The 20,708-nt window shown below is 33.5% G+C and overlaps 2 protein-coding genes across 2 annotated transcripts; one reads left to right on the forward strand and one right to left on the reverse strand.

Moving 5' to 3' along the window:
• Positions 1-8,671: 8,671 nt before the first annotated feature.
• On the forward strand, positions 8,672-13,676 carry LOC134685641 (tyrosinase-like protein 1). The gene is made up of 4 exons (XM_063545579.1): positions 8,672-8,803; positions 10,758-11,150; positions 11,865-11,980; positions 12,693-13,676. The coding sequence occupies exons 2-4, from the start codon at positions 10,758-10,760 to the stop codon at positions 13,615-13,617; spliced, it is 1,434 nt and encodes a 477-aa protein (XP_063401649.1). The 5' UTR covers positions 8,672-8,803; the 3' UTR covers positions 13,618-13,676.
• Positions 13,677-16,816: 3,140 nt separating this feature from the next.
• On the reverse strand, positions 16,817-20,427 carry LOC134683851 (uncharacterized). Its single transcript, XM_063543160.1, has 3 exons — positions 20,347-20,427; positions 18,769-18,851; positions 16,817-17,696 (listed from the first exon to the last, which is right to left on the reverse strand). The coding sequence occupies exon 3, from the start codon at positions 17,685-17,687 to the stop codon at positions 16,887-16,889; it is 801 nt and encodes a 266-aa protein (XP_063399230.1). The 5' UTR covers positions 17,688-17,696; positions 18,769-18,851; positions 20,347-20,427; the 3' UTR covers positions 16,817-16,886.
• Between the last annotated feature and the right edge of the window lie 281 nt (positions 20,428-20,708).

A 20,708-nucleotide genomic window follows, 5' to 3' on the forward strand; every position in this document is an offset into this window, starting at 1 on the left:
AATAAATTGTTATTTATTAAACAGTTTTACAATTTTTTACATGAAACAATTTTTTGTTTGTTTTACCTGCAACAAATGTTGAAGAATGTAAAAAAAAATATGATGCTTACCCAGTGACGGCATCATTATATCTTTGCAATGGCAGATCAAGAAATGTTCCTTCAGGGGGCATTGACTGCCTAAGAGGGGCCTGTGCCAGTCATTCTCCAAATAATCAACATAATGTCCCCGCCCAACCTCCTAAATCAGCCTCTGCTTTGTATATCATATGCTTCATATTTTAGAATTAGAGGAGCTAGATAATCCATATCTGGTGAACTGATGCCTTGTGGTCTGAAGTTTCAATTTTGGGACAATAATTGAAGTAATAGAACCACTATGTTTTGATTGACAGAATCATTACAAGGTATACATGTCTTTCTAAAGAAGTCACCTTATCCTGAATTAACTTTCATGGTTCATGGTTCATTGGTCAATGTAAAGTTTTGTGATTAGGTCCATTTCACAGATACTATAAGAAATAGGTTTTTGGTGTAAAGAATAATTGTTACATGTTTATCTGCAAGAAACAATATTAATATTCTCTTAAAGGAGTAGATCCGGTAAGGGCCGATTTTGGCCTCAAATTTCAGGTTCATCTTACATAAGATTTTGAACACTTTTTATACGACCGCAAAATTTGAAAAAATTTTCGTCGTATATTGCTATCACGTTGGCGTCGTCGTCTGCGTTGTCGTTGTCGTCGTCGGCGTCCAAATACTTTTAGTTTTCGCACTCTAACTTTAGTAAGAGTGAATAGAAATCTATGAAATTTTAACACAAGGTTTATGACCACAAAAGGAAGGTTGGTATTGATTTTGGGAGTTTTGGTCCCTACATTTTAGGAATTAGGGGCCAAAAAGGGCTCAAATAAGCATTTTCTTGGTTTTCGCACTATAACTTTAGTTAAAGTTAATAGAAATCTATGAAATTTTGACACAAGGTTTATGACCACAAAAGAAAGCTTGGGATTGATTTTGGGTGTTTTGTTTCCAACAGTTTAGGAATTAGGGGCCAAAAAAGGGCCCAAATAAGCATTATTCTTAGTTTTCGCATCATAACTTTAGTTTAAGTTAATAGAAATCTATGAAATTTAAACACATGGTTTATGACCATAAAAGGAAGGTTGGTATTGATTTTGGGAGTTTTGGTCCCAACAGTTTAGGAATAAGGGGTCCAAAGGGTCCAAAATTAAACTTTGTTTGATTTCATCAAAATTGAATAATTGGGGTTCTTTGATACCCCAAATCTAACTGTGTATGTAGATTCTTCATTTTTGGTCCTGTTTTCAAATTGGTCTACATTAAAGTCCAAAGGGTCCAAAATTAAACTTAGTTTGATTTTAACAAAAATTGAAATCTTGGGGTTCTTTGATATGCTGAGTCCAAACATGTACTTAGATTTTTGTTTATGGGCCCAGTTTTCAAGTTGGTCCAAATCAGGATCTAAGATTATTATATTAAGTATTGTGCAATAGCAAGTCTTTTCAATTGCAAAGTATTGCACAATGGCAAGAAATATCTAATTGCACAATATTGTGAAATAGCAAATTTTATTTTTAATTAGAGTTATCTTTCTTTGTCCAGAATAGTAAGCCAGAAATATCTAATTGCAAAATATTGTGCAATAGCAAGATTTTTTTTTAATTGGAGTTATCTTTCTTTGTCCAGAGTCAACTTAAATCTTTGTTATATACAATATACAATGTATGTTCACTTTTTGCTTCCAACTGATAAATTAAAATAATCTTTACCATTCAGTGATAACAAGCAGTTTTTTTACATCTTAATATTTTATGATGTATTTAAATGAGTAGTTATTGTTGCAAACTCCATTAGAAATTTTAATTGAGATTAGTTTTGGAATAAGGGAAAGGGGGATGTGATTAAAAAAATTGGGTTCAATTTTTCTCATTTGAAATTTCATAAATAAAAAGAAATTTTCTTCAAACATTTTTTTGAGAGGATTAATATTCAACAGCATAGTGAATTGCTCTATGAGAAAACAAAAATTTCAAGTTCATTAGAACACATTCATTCTGTGTCAGAAACCTATGCTGTGTCAACTATTTAATCACAATCCAAATTTAGAGCTGAATCCAGCTTGAATGTTGTGTCCATACTTTCAGGGTTCAACCTCTGCGGTCGTATAAAGCTACGCCCTGCGGAGCATCTGGTTAAACACTTAAGTGTCTACTTCAATTGATACAAATAGTTTATGTGAATTATTTTAACTGATTTAGTCATTTAAAACGCTCTGATTCAAGCTTAAATTTGAAAAATCTATCAAATATGCCAAAAAACGTCACTTTTCAGATGGTTTTTTGTCAAAAATGAAAGTGGACGCATCTGTGTTCATCCTCAACCTTTATATATGTTATGTATTATCATCAAATACAACTTACATTTACGTTTATGTCATACCTTTTAAAAGACTTCCAAAGAATTTAACATAAGATTCAATGATAATCAAGGCATTTTAGTGTGTGCACTAAGGTTATAAAAAAGAAGATGTGGTATGATTGCCAATGAGACAACTGTCCACAAGAGACCAAAATGACACAGACATTAACAACTACATGTCACCTTACGGCCTTCAACAATGAGCAAAGCCCATACCGCATAGTCAGCTACAAAAGGCCTGATTTGACAAAGTAAAACAATTCAAATGAGAAAACTAATGGCCTTACTTATATGAAAAAATGAACGAAAAACAAATATGTAACACATTAACAAACGACAACCACTGAATTACAGGCTCCTGACTTGGGACAGGCACATACATAAATAATGTGGCAGGTTAAACAAGTTAACAGGATCCCAACCCTCCATACTTTACAATTGAAATGCTTGAGGGGAAGATGCTAATCTGGAGAAAAATTCATGTCCCTTTTTTATGCTTCTTTAACTATATTTAAATATGGTTGCTTTATATACAGAATTAAAGTTTCTTAAATATAAAGATGGATGGTCTATACAAAAATATACAGAATCACTGAGACAAAATATTTAAATAAATATAAAACATTTTCTTTACTTAATGTCTAATATATGTTATCCCCATATCATGTTTATTATATCAGAAAACAATTTCAAAAATATGACAAAGATAGCAAACATTCAATCAAAAACTTCCAAATATTTATGAAATGGCAAAAAAGTTTCCTCCAGAAAGCAAGTAATTTAGATCCTGGTTTCTGATTTATTTTTGTCGAGCCTGCAACTTTTGTTGCAGAAAGCTCGACATAGGGATAGTGATCCGGCGGCGGCGTTAGCTAACTTCTTAAAAGATTTATATTTTAGAAGGTGAAAGACCTGGATGCTTCGTACTTTGTATATATATGCCTCATGTAACGAAGTTTCCGTCAGTCACATGTCAAATGTCCTTGACCTCATTTTCATGGTTCAGTGACCACTTGAAAAAAAAGTTCAGATTTTTTGTAATGTTAAATTCTCTCTTATTATAAGTAATAGGATAATTATATTTGGTATGTGCGTACCTTGCAAGGTCCTCATGCCCGTCAGACAGTTTTCACTTGACCTTTACCTGATTTCATGGCTCAGTGAACAAGGTTAAGTTTTGGTGGTCAAGTCCATATCTCAGATACTATAAGCAATAGGGCTAGTATATTCCGTGTATGGAAGGACTGGAAGGTGTACATGTCCAACTGGCAGGTGTCATCTGACCTTGACCTCATTTTCATGGTTCAGTGGTTATAGTTAAGTTTTTGTGTTTTGGTCTGTTTTTCTCGTGATACTTTAAGCAATAGGTCTACTTTATTTGTTGTATGGAATGATTGTAAGGTGAACATGTCTAGTGGACAGATTTCATTTGACCTTGACCTCATTTTCATGGTTCAGTGGTTTAAGTTAATTTTTTCAGTTTTGGTCTTTTTATCAAATACTATACACCAAAGGTCAACTATATTAAGTTTATGGAAATATTTTATGATCTATATATTAGTCGCACAGGTTTTATTTGACCTTGAACTCATTTTCACAGTTCATTGCTCAGTGTTAAGTTTTTGTGTTTTGGTCTATTTTTATTAAACTATAAGTATCAGGTCAACTCTATTTGTTTTATGGAAGCATTGTTAGCTGTAAATGTCAGCCTGGCATGGTTCATCTGACCTTGACCCAATTTTCATGGTGCATTGGTCTTTGTTTAGTTATCTTGGTTAATGTAACGTTAATGTGACGGTTGTAATAAAGCTTTATACTTAGGACTATCAACATAATATCAATGATTAGTAAAGAAGGCGAGACATTTCAGTGTGTGCACTCTTGTTATTATGAAAACCTGAATTGCAATAACCAAATTACTGTTGCAATTAATTATAATATTTACAAATTATACCCCCGCTTTAAAAAAGGGGGGTTATATTGTTTTACCTCTGTCTGTCCGTCAGTCCGTCCGTCCGTCCGTCAGTCAGTCCGTCCCATGAAACTTTCGTCACATTTTTCTCAGGAACTACAATACAAGGATTTCTGAAATTTGGTTTCAGGGTTTATCTAAGTCAGCTATACCGTGTGATGCGTTTTCAGATTGATCACTTGACAACTTCCTGTTTACCGAACACTTGCATGATTTTACACATGATAGCCAAGTTGAAAATTTTCGTCACATTTTTCTCACGAACTACAATACAAGGGTTTCTGAAATTTGGTTTCAGGGTTTATCTAAGTCAGCTATACCGTGTGATGCGTTTTCAGATTGATCACTTGACAACTTCCTGTTTACCGAACACTTGAATGATTTTACACATGATAGCCAAGTTGAAAATTTTTTGTCACATTTTTCTCAGGAACTACAATACATGGATTTCTGAAATTTGGTTTCAGGATTTATATAAGTCAGCTATACCGTGTGATGCGTTTTCAGATTGATCACTTGACAACTTCCTGTTTACCGAACACTTGCATATTTTTACACTATTAATATTATCCACTTGCGGCGGGGGTATCATCAGTGAGCAGTAGCTCGCAGTTTCACTTGTTATGAATGTGGTCCATAAATTGAAACTATTCATAGCAATCTGTCATCATTGGTAAAATAATAAGAGAAAAAAAATACCAAAATCTTGTGACAGATTGAAGGTTTGCTTAGACTTCTACTATATAATTATACTTCTAATAAAAGTGTAGTAAAAATTTATGATTTTCTGCTTTAAAAATAGACTTTGGATGGAGAGTTGTCTCGTTGGCACTCACACCACATCTTCCTATATCTAATTAAAGATAGACTTTGAAAATAGGCTTTGAATTAACAGAGATGTGATGCCATAGTAAAAACTGGCTGCATTGTGACTTACAATCATCTTAAAAACAACAGTGAAAACTTGCTTTATAGAACATTACAAAAAACTAGTGCGGAAACGTAAATTGTACTTCATGAAATTTTATGATAAACTGGAACAGTGGCTAAATTGCAAATTACAATAAACTAAATGTCATTTATCTGGAGGAGCAGATCTTCAAGCCAGCTGAATGAATATTTTATCTTTGGGTGCAGGATTTTCTCGCTGCATTTTAAACCCAATGAAGGCCTTTGGCTGTTGTCTGCTCTTTGGTCAGGTTGTTGTCTATGTGACACTTTCCCTTTTTCCATTCTCAATTTTATTGATGTTCTAGCTGTCCTGAATCTTCTTAAATTTTCATCATTATGGTACAATATTTTTTACTAAAAGAGAAACACTTTTGCATCAGTTAATTTCACCTCTCTTTTGCTGAAATTTAAGATAAAAAAAAATGCACAACCTTAAAAATGTATTTTTATATTGGAACACCATAACTTCCTGAAATAGGTTTATGTACCCCCCCCCCCTAAAGGCCCTTGGGGTGATATTGATGTCTCGGGATGATACGACATATGATACGGATTTTGCCATGTATTATTCTCTATTTATTTTATGGAAAAACGAACTGAAATGAATATTATTTTTTGTACCTCTAAATAGATAGATATCTATGGTTTCAAGAAAGTTGGTACTCTAATTGATTGAAATTTTCCTTTTGACAAAATTTTGGAGACTTGTGACATTTTCACCACCCTTTTTGCAATATTTTGTATCAAATAAATGCAGATTGTTGCCATGGTTACACTAATAAGAGATTATATTTTACCATTATAACTATTGAAAATCAAATCTATGAAAGATTCTTTTTCTATGAATATACGCATGCATAACACAAATATTAGGCCTTATTTGTTGGAAAGGAAGGGAAAGAGGGTGTTTTAAAATTAAGAGTGTCAATTTAAGTTTATTTCCTAACTGTTTATTGCAACCTAATGGCTACTAAACTAAACACATCGCTTGTTAAAGTGGAAAAAAACAAGAAATAATAGGTGAGCCAAACTTAAAGAGTAAGACTATCAAATACTGGGAGAAATTTCTAAAATTCCTTATCCAAGGGCACCATGTGGTTTAATAAAGATAACACTTCAATTTGATTGTTTCTCTTAAATGAGGAATACCGATAAGCCATACATTTGTATATTCAAATTCTTCAGCCAAAAAAACAGCAACAATAAATCAGAATTCTACAAACAGAACATAAGGAATTGGAAATTTATTGTTGGAATTAATTCATTATTACAAAATTTAAATAATATTTGTCTTATGTGCATCAATACAGTTTGATCATCAATACAGTTTGAACATGATCTACGTTAGGTTTTTTTTCATGAACACATACGAAGGATATAGAGAACAAGCTCACAGGTCTATACAAGGTGCTTTAGGTCACATTATATAAATAACACATAGCTGAGAGGGTGATAGAGCAGATTGTTACCCCTAGAAAACATTGTCTATCGAGGCTATTTGTTATTTCATTCATTATACTGAATAGTATCGTTTCATATATAATGGATTTTATAATAATAAAAACTTGATGTTCGGTTTGCTGGTATTTTGTATTGCTCCATATTCGTCCATGAATTTTACATGATTGTCTTAAGTCAGGAACCTCGTTAATCAATAATGATTGTCTTTTGTCATATCCTAATGCTAGTATGTCAGTTTGGGTGAATTAAGTCTTGATTGAAGATCATGGCATTGCTATTCTGTTGTTACTAGGTTTCTACACTCGAGCGCCTCAGGTAGACAGTATGTATAAATCATGTTTATTGTTGACGACCGTATGTTCACCTCAATGTGTCTTTCCGCTATGTGATTGGTAATTTTTGGCGTTACGTCCAGTGGCAAACATATCGTGCATGTCCAGAACGATAACAAAATAATACAATAGATAGGTCCTGCACTAACTGGTCGACCGGTTAGCCACTGGAAAATGAGGCACTGAATCGGCACAGAAATTTAGCCTGGCAACAGACCACGGAGTCCTAAAATATTTCGCATTTAATCTTATTAACGTGCCGAGAGAGAGTGGCATCGGAATTAACGTCTTCATTGTGACCAGGCGGTGTTGCGAATGAAAAATTAATACCTCATTTGTTACAGCCAACCGCACGCCCCACTCTGGCAAGTGAGATGCTGCCGATCGAAAGACTTTAACCCATATATGTTTTTCTGTGTGTTGAAGTTGTGGTCTTATTGAAGTTTTATATTCAACATCGCCTTTTTATGATGAGACCTATCAGCCACACATCTCAACCGAACATACACGCCTGTGTTAGTATGCTGCATAGGTAAAATGTACTTGATATGTAGTACAACCTTAAACTGACCTAACTATAACATGTAGACTATGCAAGACGTATACCTTTTGCGGGAGTTTTATTGTGGAATGTATAAATGTCCTATAGATATTGTCACTGGCAAACATATTGACACTATCATGACATTCGCTTGACATAAAATAACCGCAATCCGTAAAATCATCATTGATTTAAACGTTTTTGTCATAAAATAAAAAGTACACATAAAAAAACTAGTTCCGTGTGAATATTAAACACCAGCAATTGTTTCATTGTTTTGTTAAGGCGAGAGAACATGTAAAATGACTTGAAGGGGATATTGAATATGTGTAAACATGTAGCTGCCATCTATTTTCTTTATTCTTTATTTTTAACCAATTTTATTGAAGTCATATATTCCAATTATCAATGAAAAGAAACCAAAAATATACAGCAATTGTAAATGGAAAGAGACACAAGAAACTGACCAAAAAATTACATACGGACATAATTAGACAAATTAAAGTTAAAAATGTTGTCAAACCATGTTATTTGTGCTCTGGTGACAAAATAATGCTTTAAAAGAGTGTATCTACTTTATTTTATTGCCATCATATATACGCATTATTTTGTAACCTGACCCACCATTTTAATATTTCAAGAACTTATGAATAACAGCAACCTGTTTGAACCGAACACAATATGCAAATTTATACGCAAAAAAATCATGAAGACAAAATGATTCATTTAAAACGCTCGAGTCTGGCTGTATAATATTAAAGCATAATATAATTTTAACAGTGATACGACTATTTTGAAATAATATGTGAACATTTTTGTTCTATTATTTTTATTTGGAGAATCAAAGAATGTAAGTGTTAGATTTTGCTCGTTTAGTATGTAAAACATTTGTTTAGTGTTATATTAGTCATAACCCCCTTCTATATATCTTTATTTCACTGTTTGGTGACAATTAACTGTTTTATGTGCTATTAACAACAACTTTCTGACAAAAAAACATCAAATTGAATGACCATAAAAAAGTATCTTCCATATTGATACGATATCAATAACTTATCCGAGATTTTGACCCTTTGTCGGATAGCTTGCCTTTATATGTACTAAGGTAAGAACTTTTTAAATTAGGTACTTTGCTATATAATTTTAAGGTTTTCTGTATATATTTTAACATATTTTTTAGCAATGTGTACCGTTTTCAACTATGCAACAGATTCCAATTTTGTGAAGTGTTAGAAAGTTGAGACACAACAGTGCAGTGCAAGATCATGGATGTGAATAATTGAGTTTGAAAATTGTGAAAATTAGCGCGGAGTCATAGATAAAAAAAAATTATTATAGCCAGCTGTAGCACATATAAACTGTGACATCAAACAAAACATGGTGGCGAACGAAAAACTTTCGAAAGATCACTTTTCTATGAAGAACCTTTGATTGAGTTCTTTTCTTGTATGCAGCAAAATATATACTAGTAGTAAAACAGGTATTTGAAACAATGTCTTTTGTTGGACTGTTTTGTTTTTAATCAATCGTCGTTGTCTCAAGATAAGTTTAAAATGACATTTGAATTCTTATGCAAAAGGCGATGTCGAATGTCTTAACAACATTCAATTCGCATAAACTGTACTCTCTTACTTAGAAACGATTATCAGTAAATTAAAAGCAAACAAGTTATTATTGCCATATACATATACAAATTCATGGATCTACAATCTGTCGATACCTTTATCTTGGCATTGCACGAGGTCATGTTTTTCTCTGACTGTTTATGACATTGTTACACTAAATCCATTGGATGTTGGATGTGTACTGATTGATGATTTAGTCTTAGATGCATGATTTTTTTTGTTAGGTTAGTGGTTTTGAATTAGGTGTCAGTAACTGCGAGTACTCTCAGATCAGTACTTAGTATCTTTTTGTTGTTGGGATATGCAAATACTCGCCCACGTCCACTTTGTGTTTTTGTTATATGTATTTTCTTGTGGGTCGTGTTTAGCCTTTTTCAACTGATTTTTATAGTTCGTTCTTCTGTTGTACTGTTACACCACTGTCCCAGGTTACGGGGGATCCCGCTAACATGTTTAACCCCGCCACATTCTGTATAAAATTGAGAATGGAAATTGGGAATGTGTCAAAGCGACAACAACCCGATCATAGAGGAGACAACAGCCAAAGCCACCAATGGGTCTTCAATGTAGAGAGAAACTCCCGCACCCAGAGGCGTCCTTCAGCTGCATGGCCCCTAAACAAATATGCATACTAGTTCAGTGATAATTGACGTCATACTAAACTCCGAATTATACACAAGAAACTAAAACTCAAAATCATACCAGACTAACAAAGGCCAGAGGCTCCTTACTTGGGCTTGGGACAGGCGCAAAATTGCGTCGGGGTAAAACCTGTTTTTGAGATCTCAACCCTCCCCCTATACCTCTAGCCAATGTAGAAAAATGTATGTCCCTGTCCCAAGTCAGGATCCTGTAATTTAGTGGTCGTCGTTTGTTGGTGTGTTACATACTTGTTTTTCGTTTATTTATTTTTTTACATAAATTAGGATGTTAGTTTTCTCGTTTAAATTGTTTTACATTTTGTCATTTCGGGGTCTTTTATATCTGACTCTGTGGTATGGGCTTTGCTCAATGTTGTTAATTTTTGTGTCATTTTGGTCTCTTGTGGAGAGTTGTCTCATTGGCAACCATACAACATCTTCTTTTAATGCCCCATTTATGGGCATTGTGTTTTCTGGTCTGTGCGTCCGTTCGTTTGTTCGTTCGTCCGTTTGATCGTCCGTTGGTTCGACTTTCCCGCTTCAGGTTAATATTGTTTGTCGAGGTAGTTTTTGATGAAGTTGAAGTCCAATCAAATTGAAACTTATTATACATGTTCCTTATGATATGATCTTTCTAATCTTAATGCCAAATTAGAGTTTTTATCCCATTCACACGTTCCACTGAACATAGAAAATGATAATGCGGATGGGGCATCCGTGAACTAGGGACACATTCTTGTTTATTTATACAATACAACATTTCTTACATTATACTTTTACCATTAATTTTTAGATGTGCAAGGCGGTTATACCTGCAGTTGCCATCTTGTTGACGCTGTACATGACAGTGGTCAGTGGCAATTACCTTCCAAAAACTCTCCTGGAATGTTTTGACCATAAAGTTGAAAATAGCCTTGAAGGAGTAGTATTAGCTCAAGATCTACAGAAATATTGCCTTGATATGTTCTTGCATCCCACGATAAAGAAAAATATGACGACGGATGAAGTCAGCTATCTTCAATCCATATTCCGAAAGATTATATCTGAATCAAATCACGGAGGTAGAGTGAAAAGACGTACTCAACTGTTAGAGGTGTTTCCGAAACGTATCAGACGAGAGGTCCGAGACCCAATGAGTAATTGGCCAAAATATTCTGCAGCAGTACGGAGGCTCAAATTTGATATGGTAAGTAAGGCATTGAACAACGTTGTTTTTTTTTTTTTAACTTTCTTCTTATTATTAGAAAAACACTACAGTAGAAATGAACGATTTCTTTAAAACATTTCTACAAGATAATTTTCATTCTTCATACATTAAATCGAAATCAAAATAGCATAAAGGTAAAATCACAATAATACTGAATTCTGATGAAATTCAAAACGGAAAGTCCCTAAATCAAATGGCAAAATCAAATGATAAAACACACCAAACGAATGGACAACAATTGCAACATTCCTGACTTGGTACAGGCATTTTCAAATGTAGAAAATGGTGGATTGAACCTGGTTTTAAAGCGCTTAATCTCTCACTTGTATGACAGTCGCCTCACATTATTTTATATCTACAACAATGCGTGAACAAAACAGACATCGGTTAAATTGTCAAAATAGGGATACAGTAGTCATCACAGTGTCATAATCTCAGCTAGAACAAAAACAGACAGTTTATTATCAAACGATCGAATATTGCATATAGTTTTTACACTATTGCAACACAAAGACATATCTTCTACCCCAGCGACATTTCCACTTATAATCTGAAGTCTAACGGTGTGTCATTTGGTTGACCGATTGAGATGTCTGTCAAATAGTGAAAACAATTAAGTACATGTACGCGTTCTTAGAAACTTTACGTAGCTTTTCAATAGCACAAAACATACTTTTGTATTTTTATTTTTAGAGTAGTGGCACTGGTACCAGTCGATATGATACAATAGCAGACCTCCACAGAATAGCTGTAGATGAAGCACATGGTGGCCCAAACTTTTTACCCTGGCATAGGTTGTATTTACTGATGTAAGTGTTCCATTTATAGATCGTTTTAATAATTACTAGTTTCTTCATATTTAAGGATTTTTATTAAAAAAAAGGGGGGGGGGGCGCATTTCTGTATTTTTTTTTATTTAAATGTGCACCATCTCTTCAGGTATTTTGAATACATAATGACATTGCGATTTGAATAAGTTTTTATATACCCATGTTGAGTGTTTTTAAAACAAATATAATTGAAAAGAACATTTCAAACTAAGACTGAACAAACAATCACACGCTGTCTCTATATTTCATACGTCGATCCTAATACATTTGCTTCCGATGCAAAGTCCATTCCTTAAAGTTGAAATTTGTTTGCTTTTTAAGAACGCACTATTTGTTATTCATAGAAGTTTGAATGTACTTGTCTTATAAAGGAACGTACTATTCCTTTTTCATAGAAGTTTGATTAGATTGCTTTTAAAGAACGCACTATTTTTCCGTTTTCATATTGAGGTTTGAATTTGATTAGTCTAAAAGAACGCACCATTACTTTTGTATTAAGTTTGAATTCATTTGCTTAAAAAAAAAACCAACGCACTATTCCCTTTGATTGGTTTTAAAGAACGCATTTTTTGTTTTTTTTATAGAAATTTTAATTTGATTGCTTAAAAAGAAGACTCTATTCACTTTTTTATATAGAAGTTTGAATTTGATTGGTTTAAAGAACGAAGTTTTCCTTTTCTATTCTTTTCAGATTTGAGACAGCTTGTGGAATGGCTATCCCATTCTGGGATTCTTCTATTGATTTTGAAATGGCAGATCCAACTGAATCAAAGATTTGGACAGAAGATTATTTCGGAAACGGTTATGGTGAAGTAGAGTCTGGACCATTTAGTGGATTCGATACACCAATTGGACCACTTATACGTAATATTGGGTCGGACGGTTCTCTTTTTCAGAAGACTGGAATCTTGCGCTTGTTATCCAAGAGAAGATTTGCTGAAATAAATGTAGATACTTCCCCCGATGGGGACAGTCTTGAAGACCAACACGGACAGGTCCACATTTGGGTCGATGGACAAATGAACAACTTAGAAAGGAGTACATTTGATCCAATCTTCTGGTCACATCACTGTTTTATTGATTACATCTGGGAACTATTCCGTACAAGACAGAAATCATTGGGAATCAATCCCGCAACTGACTTTTTCCCCACCAACCAAACTGGTCATTCACCTAACGATGAAGCCCGAGGAATCACGGGATATCTCAATGTTGATGGATATTCAAACCGCATCGCTAAACTTGTTGAGTACAAGCTTACTCCATCTTGTCCAAAGTGTAGTAATAGTGACGCCATGCATTGTGACCGGGCAAAACAGATGTGTATTGCCGATGACAGGACTGTAAACTCGTACGTTGGTCACCAAGAAGACGCAGTTAAAATTGCAAACAAATATGGTCTTTCAAATGGAAACCATGGCTCTGCATTTACTCTCAAGTACCGAGATGCTCGAGTCAGAGTAGATTCAGTTACATTAGTTTACCGAATAGTTCGAAACACTCCAAAGAGGTTGTACTATGGTTTACCGCAACAAACCAAAAAATCTTATTACCGAGTACCGTACACGTACAAAGGGTCATTCAAGAACAGACTGTCCGTAACCAAATGGTATTAAACATGCTTTAAAGTCCCATTAACAAAATGTACTTATTTATAAATAAAAAAATTACCCAACTGTGTTATGGATGTAAGCAATTTTAGGCAACCGATTGGACTTTAACAATGAGAGAAAAAAAAACATACCGAATAGTCGACTATAAAAGGCCCAAACATCGAAATGTGAAACAATTTAAACAAGAACACTACTGGCTTATTTTACACTAAAACAATTTACGAAAAACTATTTTGACATTCTTGAACAAATGACAACCACTGAACCTCGCTCTTGACTTAATACAGGCAGTGCGACGGTGTTATTTGGGTACATAAACAACCATAAATATTCAAAAAAATATGGTTTATATATATTACATCACTTCCATTGTCAAATGATAAGTTTTATATGCCAATTAGAAAAAATATATGTTTTTTACATACATGTACTTTTCCATGGAAGAAGTGCAAGATGCCGGGCTATTTCCGATTTACTCAAGGTCCATTCCGGTTGAATCGTATAAGATGTAGATGGATTGTTTCAGAGAAAATGTATCATAATTTCATCACAATATTGCAAAATTATATCTATCTTTAAGTTTTAGAACATATGCAGGCACAAGCAAATGTAAATAATAAAGAACATGACCTTTACCTTTGACCTTGACCCCTATTTTATTTTACCGTTCATGTGAATACCTTGTTGTATCATTTATTTCAAAAACAGTAGGAAAAACCACTCCTAAATGAAGCCTGTAGTTCCCATCCAATTAGATAAAACATCCAGATGATATGAAGAGCCATTTAGAAAAAGTAATTGGGGATAACTCTTACAAATAAAAAAAATACATTTAAAGAGGGTCAGTTTCAAAAGCGCAATGACTCTTCTGTAATATACAAAATATCCAAGCGACCTGTTGCGAAACCACAATACAAACGGCAAGATAAAAATTGGGAGGCGAAGAAAAAAATATTCGGACAAAATCAAAAGCTCTTTGATATAGATTTATGTTTTAAATTACATTCTACAAAACGTAGTCCAACAACAAATTTCAAGTCTTCTGTCGAATTTAATCCAGGTGAAACTGTTTCTGTGGAAAAACCCATCCGAACTGTTTACAACATCAAAAATGTGATATGTTCATAAAGTTGCTATCACCCTTGTACGTAAAGCAATGTCATACAAATGAAAATACTTGTTAGGACATTTAAAAACAAGAATGTGTCCATAGTACACGGATGCCTCAATTGCACTTCCATTTTCTATGTTAAGTGGACCGTGAAATTGGGGATGAACCCTCTAATTTGGCATTTAATTTGAAAGATCATACCATAAGGGACATGTGAACTAAGTTTCAAATTGATAGGACTTGAACTTCATCAAAAACTACTTTGACCAAAAAATTTAACGTGAAGCATGACAGACGGGCGGACGCACAAACCAGAAAATATACTGCCCATAACTGGGGCATAATCAATTTTTGTCACTAACTATGATGGTGCTCGATAATTTGACTTAATTGAGGTGATCATTTTTCACATTTTATGTATGTAAAAGTCAAGCCAGATCTATCAGAAACATACAGCAGTAACAACTAATATGACAGACTGGTCGTTAAATATCAAGTTATTAGTGAGAATCAATCATTTGTTATACAACTTATTCTCCACCATAGTAAGATGTCGGGTAAGGTCAATATAAATGTGTAATATCAGTGTATACAGGGTAGAGTAAGATGTCGGGTAAGGTCAATAGAAGGTGTGCTATCAGTGTATACAGGGTTTAAGGGTCTAGGAATAGAAGGTTTTTAATGCTTTGGGTTTTTTTCTTTGTCAAAATTAACGGTAAAGTTTATCACCTAATAGATATAGGAAGATGTGGTGTGAGTGCCAATGAGACAACTCTCCATCCAAATAACAATTTATAAATTAAACCATTATAGGTTAAAGTACGGCCTTCAACACGGAGCCTTGGCTCACACCGAACAACAAGCTATAAAGGGCCCCAAAATTACTAGTGTAAAACCATTCAAACGGGAAAACCAACGGTCTAATCTATATAAACAAAACGAGAAACGAGAAACACGTATATATTACATAAGCAAACGACAACTACTGTACATCAGATTCCTGACTTAGGACAGGTGCAAACATTTATCTTTAATATGCCGTTTAAATAAATATATTTTTATGTGAAATTAAAATTCCAATGTCTTGCAATTTTTCACTAATCCTAATGAATAGATACCATTGCTGGTGTAAAGGGTAAACTGGTCCGCCGTTCTATCTATAGCTTCGCACGATAAGTGAACACAACAGGGGTCCAGTTTAGTGTATAGGGTTATACTAAACTTTTTTTGTTCAGACAAATTACTAAAAGTATATTTCACAATATTACAAAATGACGTAAAATACGTAAGTTCTTCAATGACAATGCGTAAAGTATTAGTCAGCTGGTCTGTGGTCCTGTTCTGGGTAATTTTGAGTTCGGAGCTAAACGACTTTGAACTCCTTGTATGTATTTTGATACTTGGTCTCGACGCATTACTTACAAATTATCAATGTTCGAAGTAGGTATAAAGTGCATCAAAATGTTTTCATTATCTTGCAATTTTCAAAGTAATGGTCTATGTCCTTGTTCCCATATGTTAAAATGTAAGTGCCTACACTTGTGAATACACGGCACAATAAAAAAAATCTTGCCAACAGTTTTAATTTAGTTCATATAAGTTCATCTTATGTTAAAAAAAATCCTTAGTATGAAGTTATTGTCGATATTGTTACCCATAACCAATGCATAAAACGCTACTTGATGAAGGTCAAGGAACAGTAAATGGGGCTATATGAAAATGCTATGAATACTTCAAAATTTGTATAGAATGTACATAAAATCTATCATGCACTACAATATATGTCATCATCGTCAACGTTTTTTTTTCTTAAACTAAAATCTGTTCTTAAAGTTATGATTTTGCTTAATATTGTTTCTTTCAAAATGATGTCAAATATTGATCAAAATTTATAAAGTAACAGGATTTTTTAATTATTTTTTTTGGTTGATGTTACTGTTTTTTCTTTTTTTTATTGGAATTCTGTTTGTAAGCATTCAATAATGCTCTCTAACAGTTACAAAAAAACACGTTTAAATTTTATAGACACATCAGACTGTTACAGACATAGTACTATTTGGTAAATGGACATATATATTATAAAAGTTGTAATTGATGTACTTAATATTTAATATGACTTCAAACTATTTTTTTTTACTGAAGTTTACAATGGCGTCAATCTTTATTTTGGACGTTCTTTTGCTTTTCCTCCGAAACACATTCTCTTAAGCATTGCACTGCAGGATTGCCCCTTCTGTTTCATTTTCTTTTGCATTTTGTCGCTGTCGTTGTTAAAAGAAGTTTGACTTCCAGCTTCTTTTGTAAAATATGCATCATTTGATTGTGACGCAGAGTTTTTCAATTTCTGTTTATTTTTTTTACTCTCCATTTCGTCCTGGATTTCATACATTTTTGTCATCACTTTATTTGTAAGAGTTTCAAGGCTCTTAGCCTTTTTCTGATTCAATTGACTTCGTTTTTTGTTTACTGCGGACATATCATAGACTTTATCGGGTATATGAAAATCTTTGAATAAACATTTTGTGTAACTGTAGGGATCATCCTGTATATCTTGTAACGCTTCCTTCCAAATAACCCAATCTTTCCTCGCACTGCCCCAGATATCGGACAACAAGAAGTGGCCTATTCGACCTGTCCGTGTATCAACGGTTAAAATTCTATGTGAGCTATCTGTTTGGATGTCTAGAAATCCATTAGGAACAACCCATTCTAACTCCATTCCATCAGTATCCAAATCAATATCTGCATCATACTTGACGGTGGGGCATTGTACATAATCCGGAACATTTTCAGAAGCAAGTATGAAAACATTGTCTGAAATGGCAAGAAATACTTGTCTGATTGGTTCTCCACATTTGTCTAACTCAATAAAAGCTCCTTCTGCAAGCAGAGTGTCTTTAAATTCTGAATACTCAGGTGTGAGAATTAACTTCTGTATCCGATTCCGTGCCATAAGTTTCATACTTCTTTACTAGAAAATATATGAAAATATGAATTAAACTTCAAAAAGTGGAATCGTTAATTAGTATTAAAATTTACAAAAACATATATATAGGTCTCCTATTTAAACACAGAGACAAATGGTTTGTGCACACATTATACAATTCAGAATGACAATCTCCATTCATGAGATCACATAATACAGGTTCAGACACTTATTACAATACATTGTATGCATAAATAATCATGGTAATTTAAGCATCTTCTTTCTCAATCCACATGTATATTGTTTAACAGATTTGTTTGGTCAATTACTGCAACTACTTGTAAACATTTACAGAAAATGGCAGACAAATAAAATGATCAAAACAAAACCCGGGAAATCCCTTTTCAAGTTACAAAATTCATCCCGACAAGAGACCCAAGTTGGAAATAATTTCCATTAAGAATCCAATCTTTTATTTTATTTTGCCCAAAAGCTATTCAAAGTTTCAACCAAACTGAATGAGAAGTAAAGTTGGAATTTGCTACATGAAAACACAATTATCTAGAATCCTTTGCCCGCTGGTAGCTTGAAAACAGAAAGAGGTAGAACAAAATGTATTAGCATTGATCTCCATGATAAAAAGACAAATTATTCGAAGTCCGATTATTGAAAATCTTTTCTTGTGCGTAGGGTGAAAGAAATGTGTGATAATATTTGTTTTGTTTCTGTGTAATAAAGGTCCGTGTATTGAAATTTAACAGACACCCCTTTTTTATCACTATACCCTCTCTCTTTTATATGCATATTTATAAGATGTTATACTGTATGATGGCATTTTGTATGAATAATAGCTGCAACGTAAATAAACAAAAATGAGACATCATTTTCAGAATGATCGACCGCGATCGATCTCGATCAGCGTTTACCCCGAAAGCCTGAAATTATTACCCCCGGAGGTACACTTTGTAAGTCCGATTTTCGAAGATCACTGTTTGTCATATATACATTAGACTAAAAATCGATACATTTTTTTTTAATCCATCTCAGCAAAGACCGACATAATGTACAAGTGTACAAGGGTCCTAGTGCTCAACCAAGCTATGAAATCTAAACTTACCGTAAATAATTGTGATACCGTAAGTCTTTTAACCTACAGATCTGATTTCTATTTTTTTGTACTTCTCAGTAAAAACATTATTCCTGAAAAAAAAATTCATGTAATAAGAATACAAGTTAAATAACCCAAGAAAACAAGACTGAACCTTTGTTTATTAGGATCGTTAGATGTTCAATATTCATTTCTGTGAAGTCTAGATTGACAATTTACATTATAGTAATCAGAAGATATGCTATGATTTTCAATAGGATCTCTATCCAACATGACGTTGATGTAATAAACTAAAGGTCATTATACAACCTTCAACAATGAGTAAAACTGATACCATTTAGACATATAAGAAAACATCGATTTGAATATTTCATACGAGAAGCCAATGAACAAAGCAAAAAACGTTAAACAAATATGGTAGACAGAAACCAACGTCAATATAAAAAAGAAGATGTGGTATTGTTGCCAATGAGACAACTATCCACAAAAGACCAAAATGACACAAACATTAACAACTATAGGTAACCGTACGGCCTTCAACAATGAGCAAAGCCCATACCGCATAGTCAGCTATAAAAGGCCCCGATAAGACAATGACAAACAATTCAAACGAGAAAACTAACGGCCTTATTTATGAATGAACGAAAAACAATTATGTAACACATAAACAAACGCCCATGTCAACCATGTTTTCTATATTCTTTAGGTCATATTGCTGTCTCTCTTTCTCAAATCACGAGGTTGTGGTGGGATCCTTCATTTTTATATACTTTAATTTCATATTTTTCGCACATATTTCTCTTTTCTTTAGATTTCTAGTTTATCATTCTCTATTTTTTTTTTTATATATATTTTAGCACACCATTATTTTTTTTTTATATAATTTCATGATATATTTTCTTCATTTTTCTCTTTTCTCTAATTTCAAGTAATTTGTTGTCTCTTTTTTCTGTAAATTTTGCCCATTATATTCTGTCAGTATTCTGAAACCCCGTCCTGACCCTTTAATACAGTTTCCGATTGTCCTTTGATATCTTCTATAGATATAGGAAGATGTGGTGTGAGTGCCAATGAGATAACTCTCCATCCAAATAACAATTATAAAAAGTAAACCATTATAGGTCAATGTACGGCCTTCAACACGGAGCCTTGGCTCACACCGAACAACAAGCTATAAAGGGCACCAAAATTACTAGTGTAAAACCAACGATCTATAATCTATTTAAAAAAAAACGAGAATCTATCCCTATTTTTTTTTTACTTTCTCCTCGCGGAACATTCTCTGTAAAATTTGTCTGAGATTTGCAGTTTAAAGTCAAAATGAATTTTAAGTAAGTTTAACTTTTAACCTATTTACAGAATTCCAAATGTGATTACATTAAAAGAAAATGTATATTTTGATATGGCCTATATGGTATGGAACCCTTTAGAGTAAATGATGCTCTATGCGCTTGCTCCCTTGGGCATATAATTTACACAGAAGGAAAGCAATTCCCTTTGAATTTTCTTTCTCATTTTTTACTGTGACAATCCCAGTCTCCAACAAATGTTCAAAAACAATTACTTGATTAAATTGTAGATACTTACGTGAAATTATTCCTTCAACCTGTATCCAACGTTCTCTTCATAGTTACCAGGCATGAACACGTCACTATGCATGACGTTAAGGTAACACGATACCGAATGACGTTACGCCACGAGTTATCGTTCCTGACGTTATCGAATAACGTTCACACATGATGTATGTATACAAGCCAATGTAGCAGGTTCTGCAATCACAAGGTGATTTTGAATTAAAAAAAATAATTTTGGTAACTATGTGACATTTTAACGGAAACTTTTTCTAGATGCAGAGTGCTGAGAGTTTTGATGCAATACGGAACGGTTAACTTATTTGACATAGAATGCTTATCGTTTTCCGGCAATTATTCTGCTCATTGTTAACCTTA

The sequence above is a fragment of the Mytilus trossulus genome, chromosome 9, assembly GCF_036588685.1.
Source record: "Mytilus trossulus isolate FHL-02 chromosome 9, PNRI_Mtr1.1.1.hap1, whole genome shotgun sequence".
In the NCBI taxonomy this organism is placed as follows: domain Eukaryota; kingdom Metazoa; phylum Mollusca; class Bivalvia; order Mytilida; family Mytilidae; genus Mytilus; species Mytilus trossulus.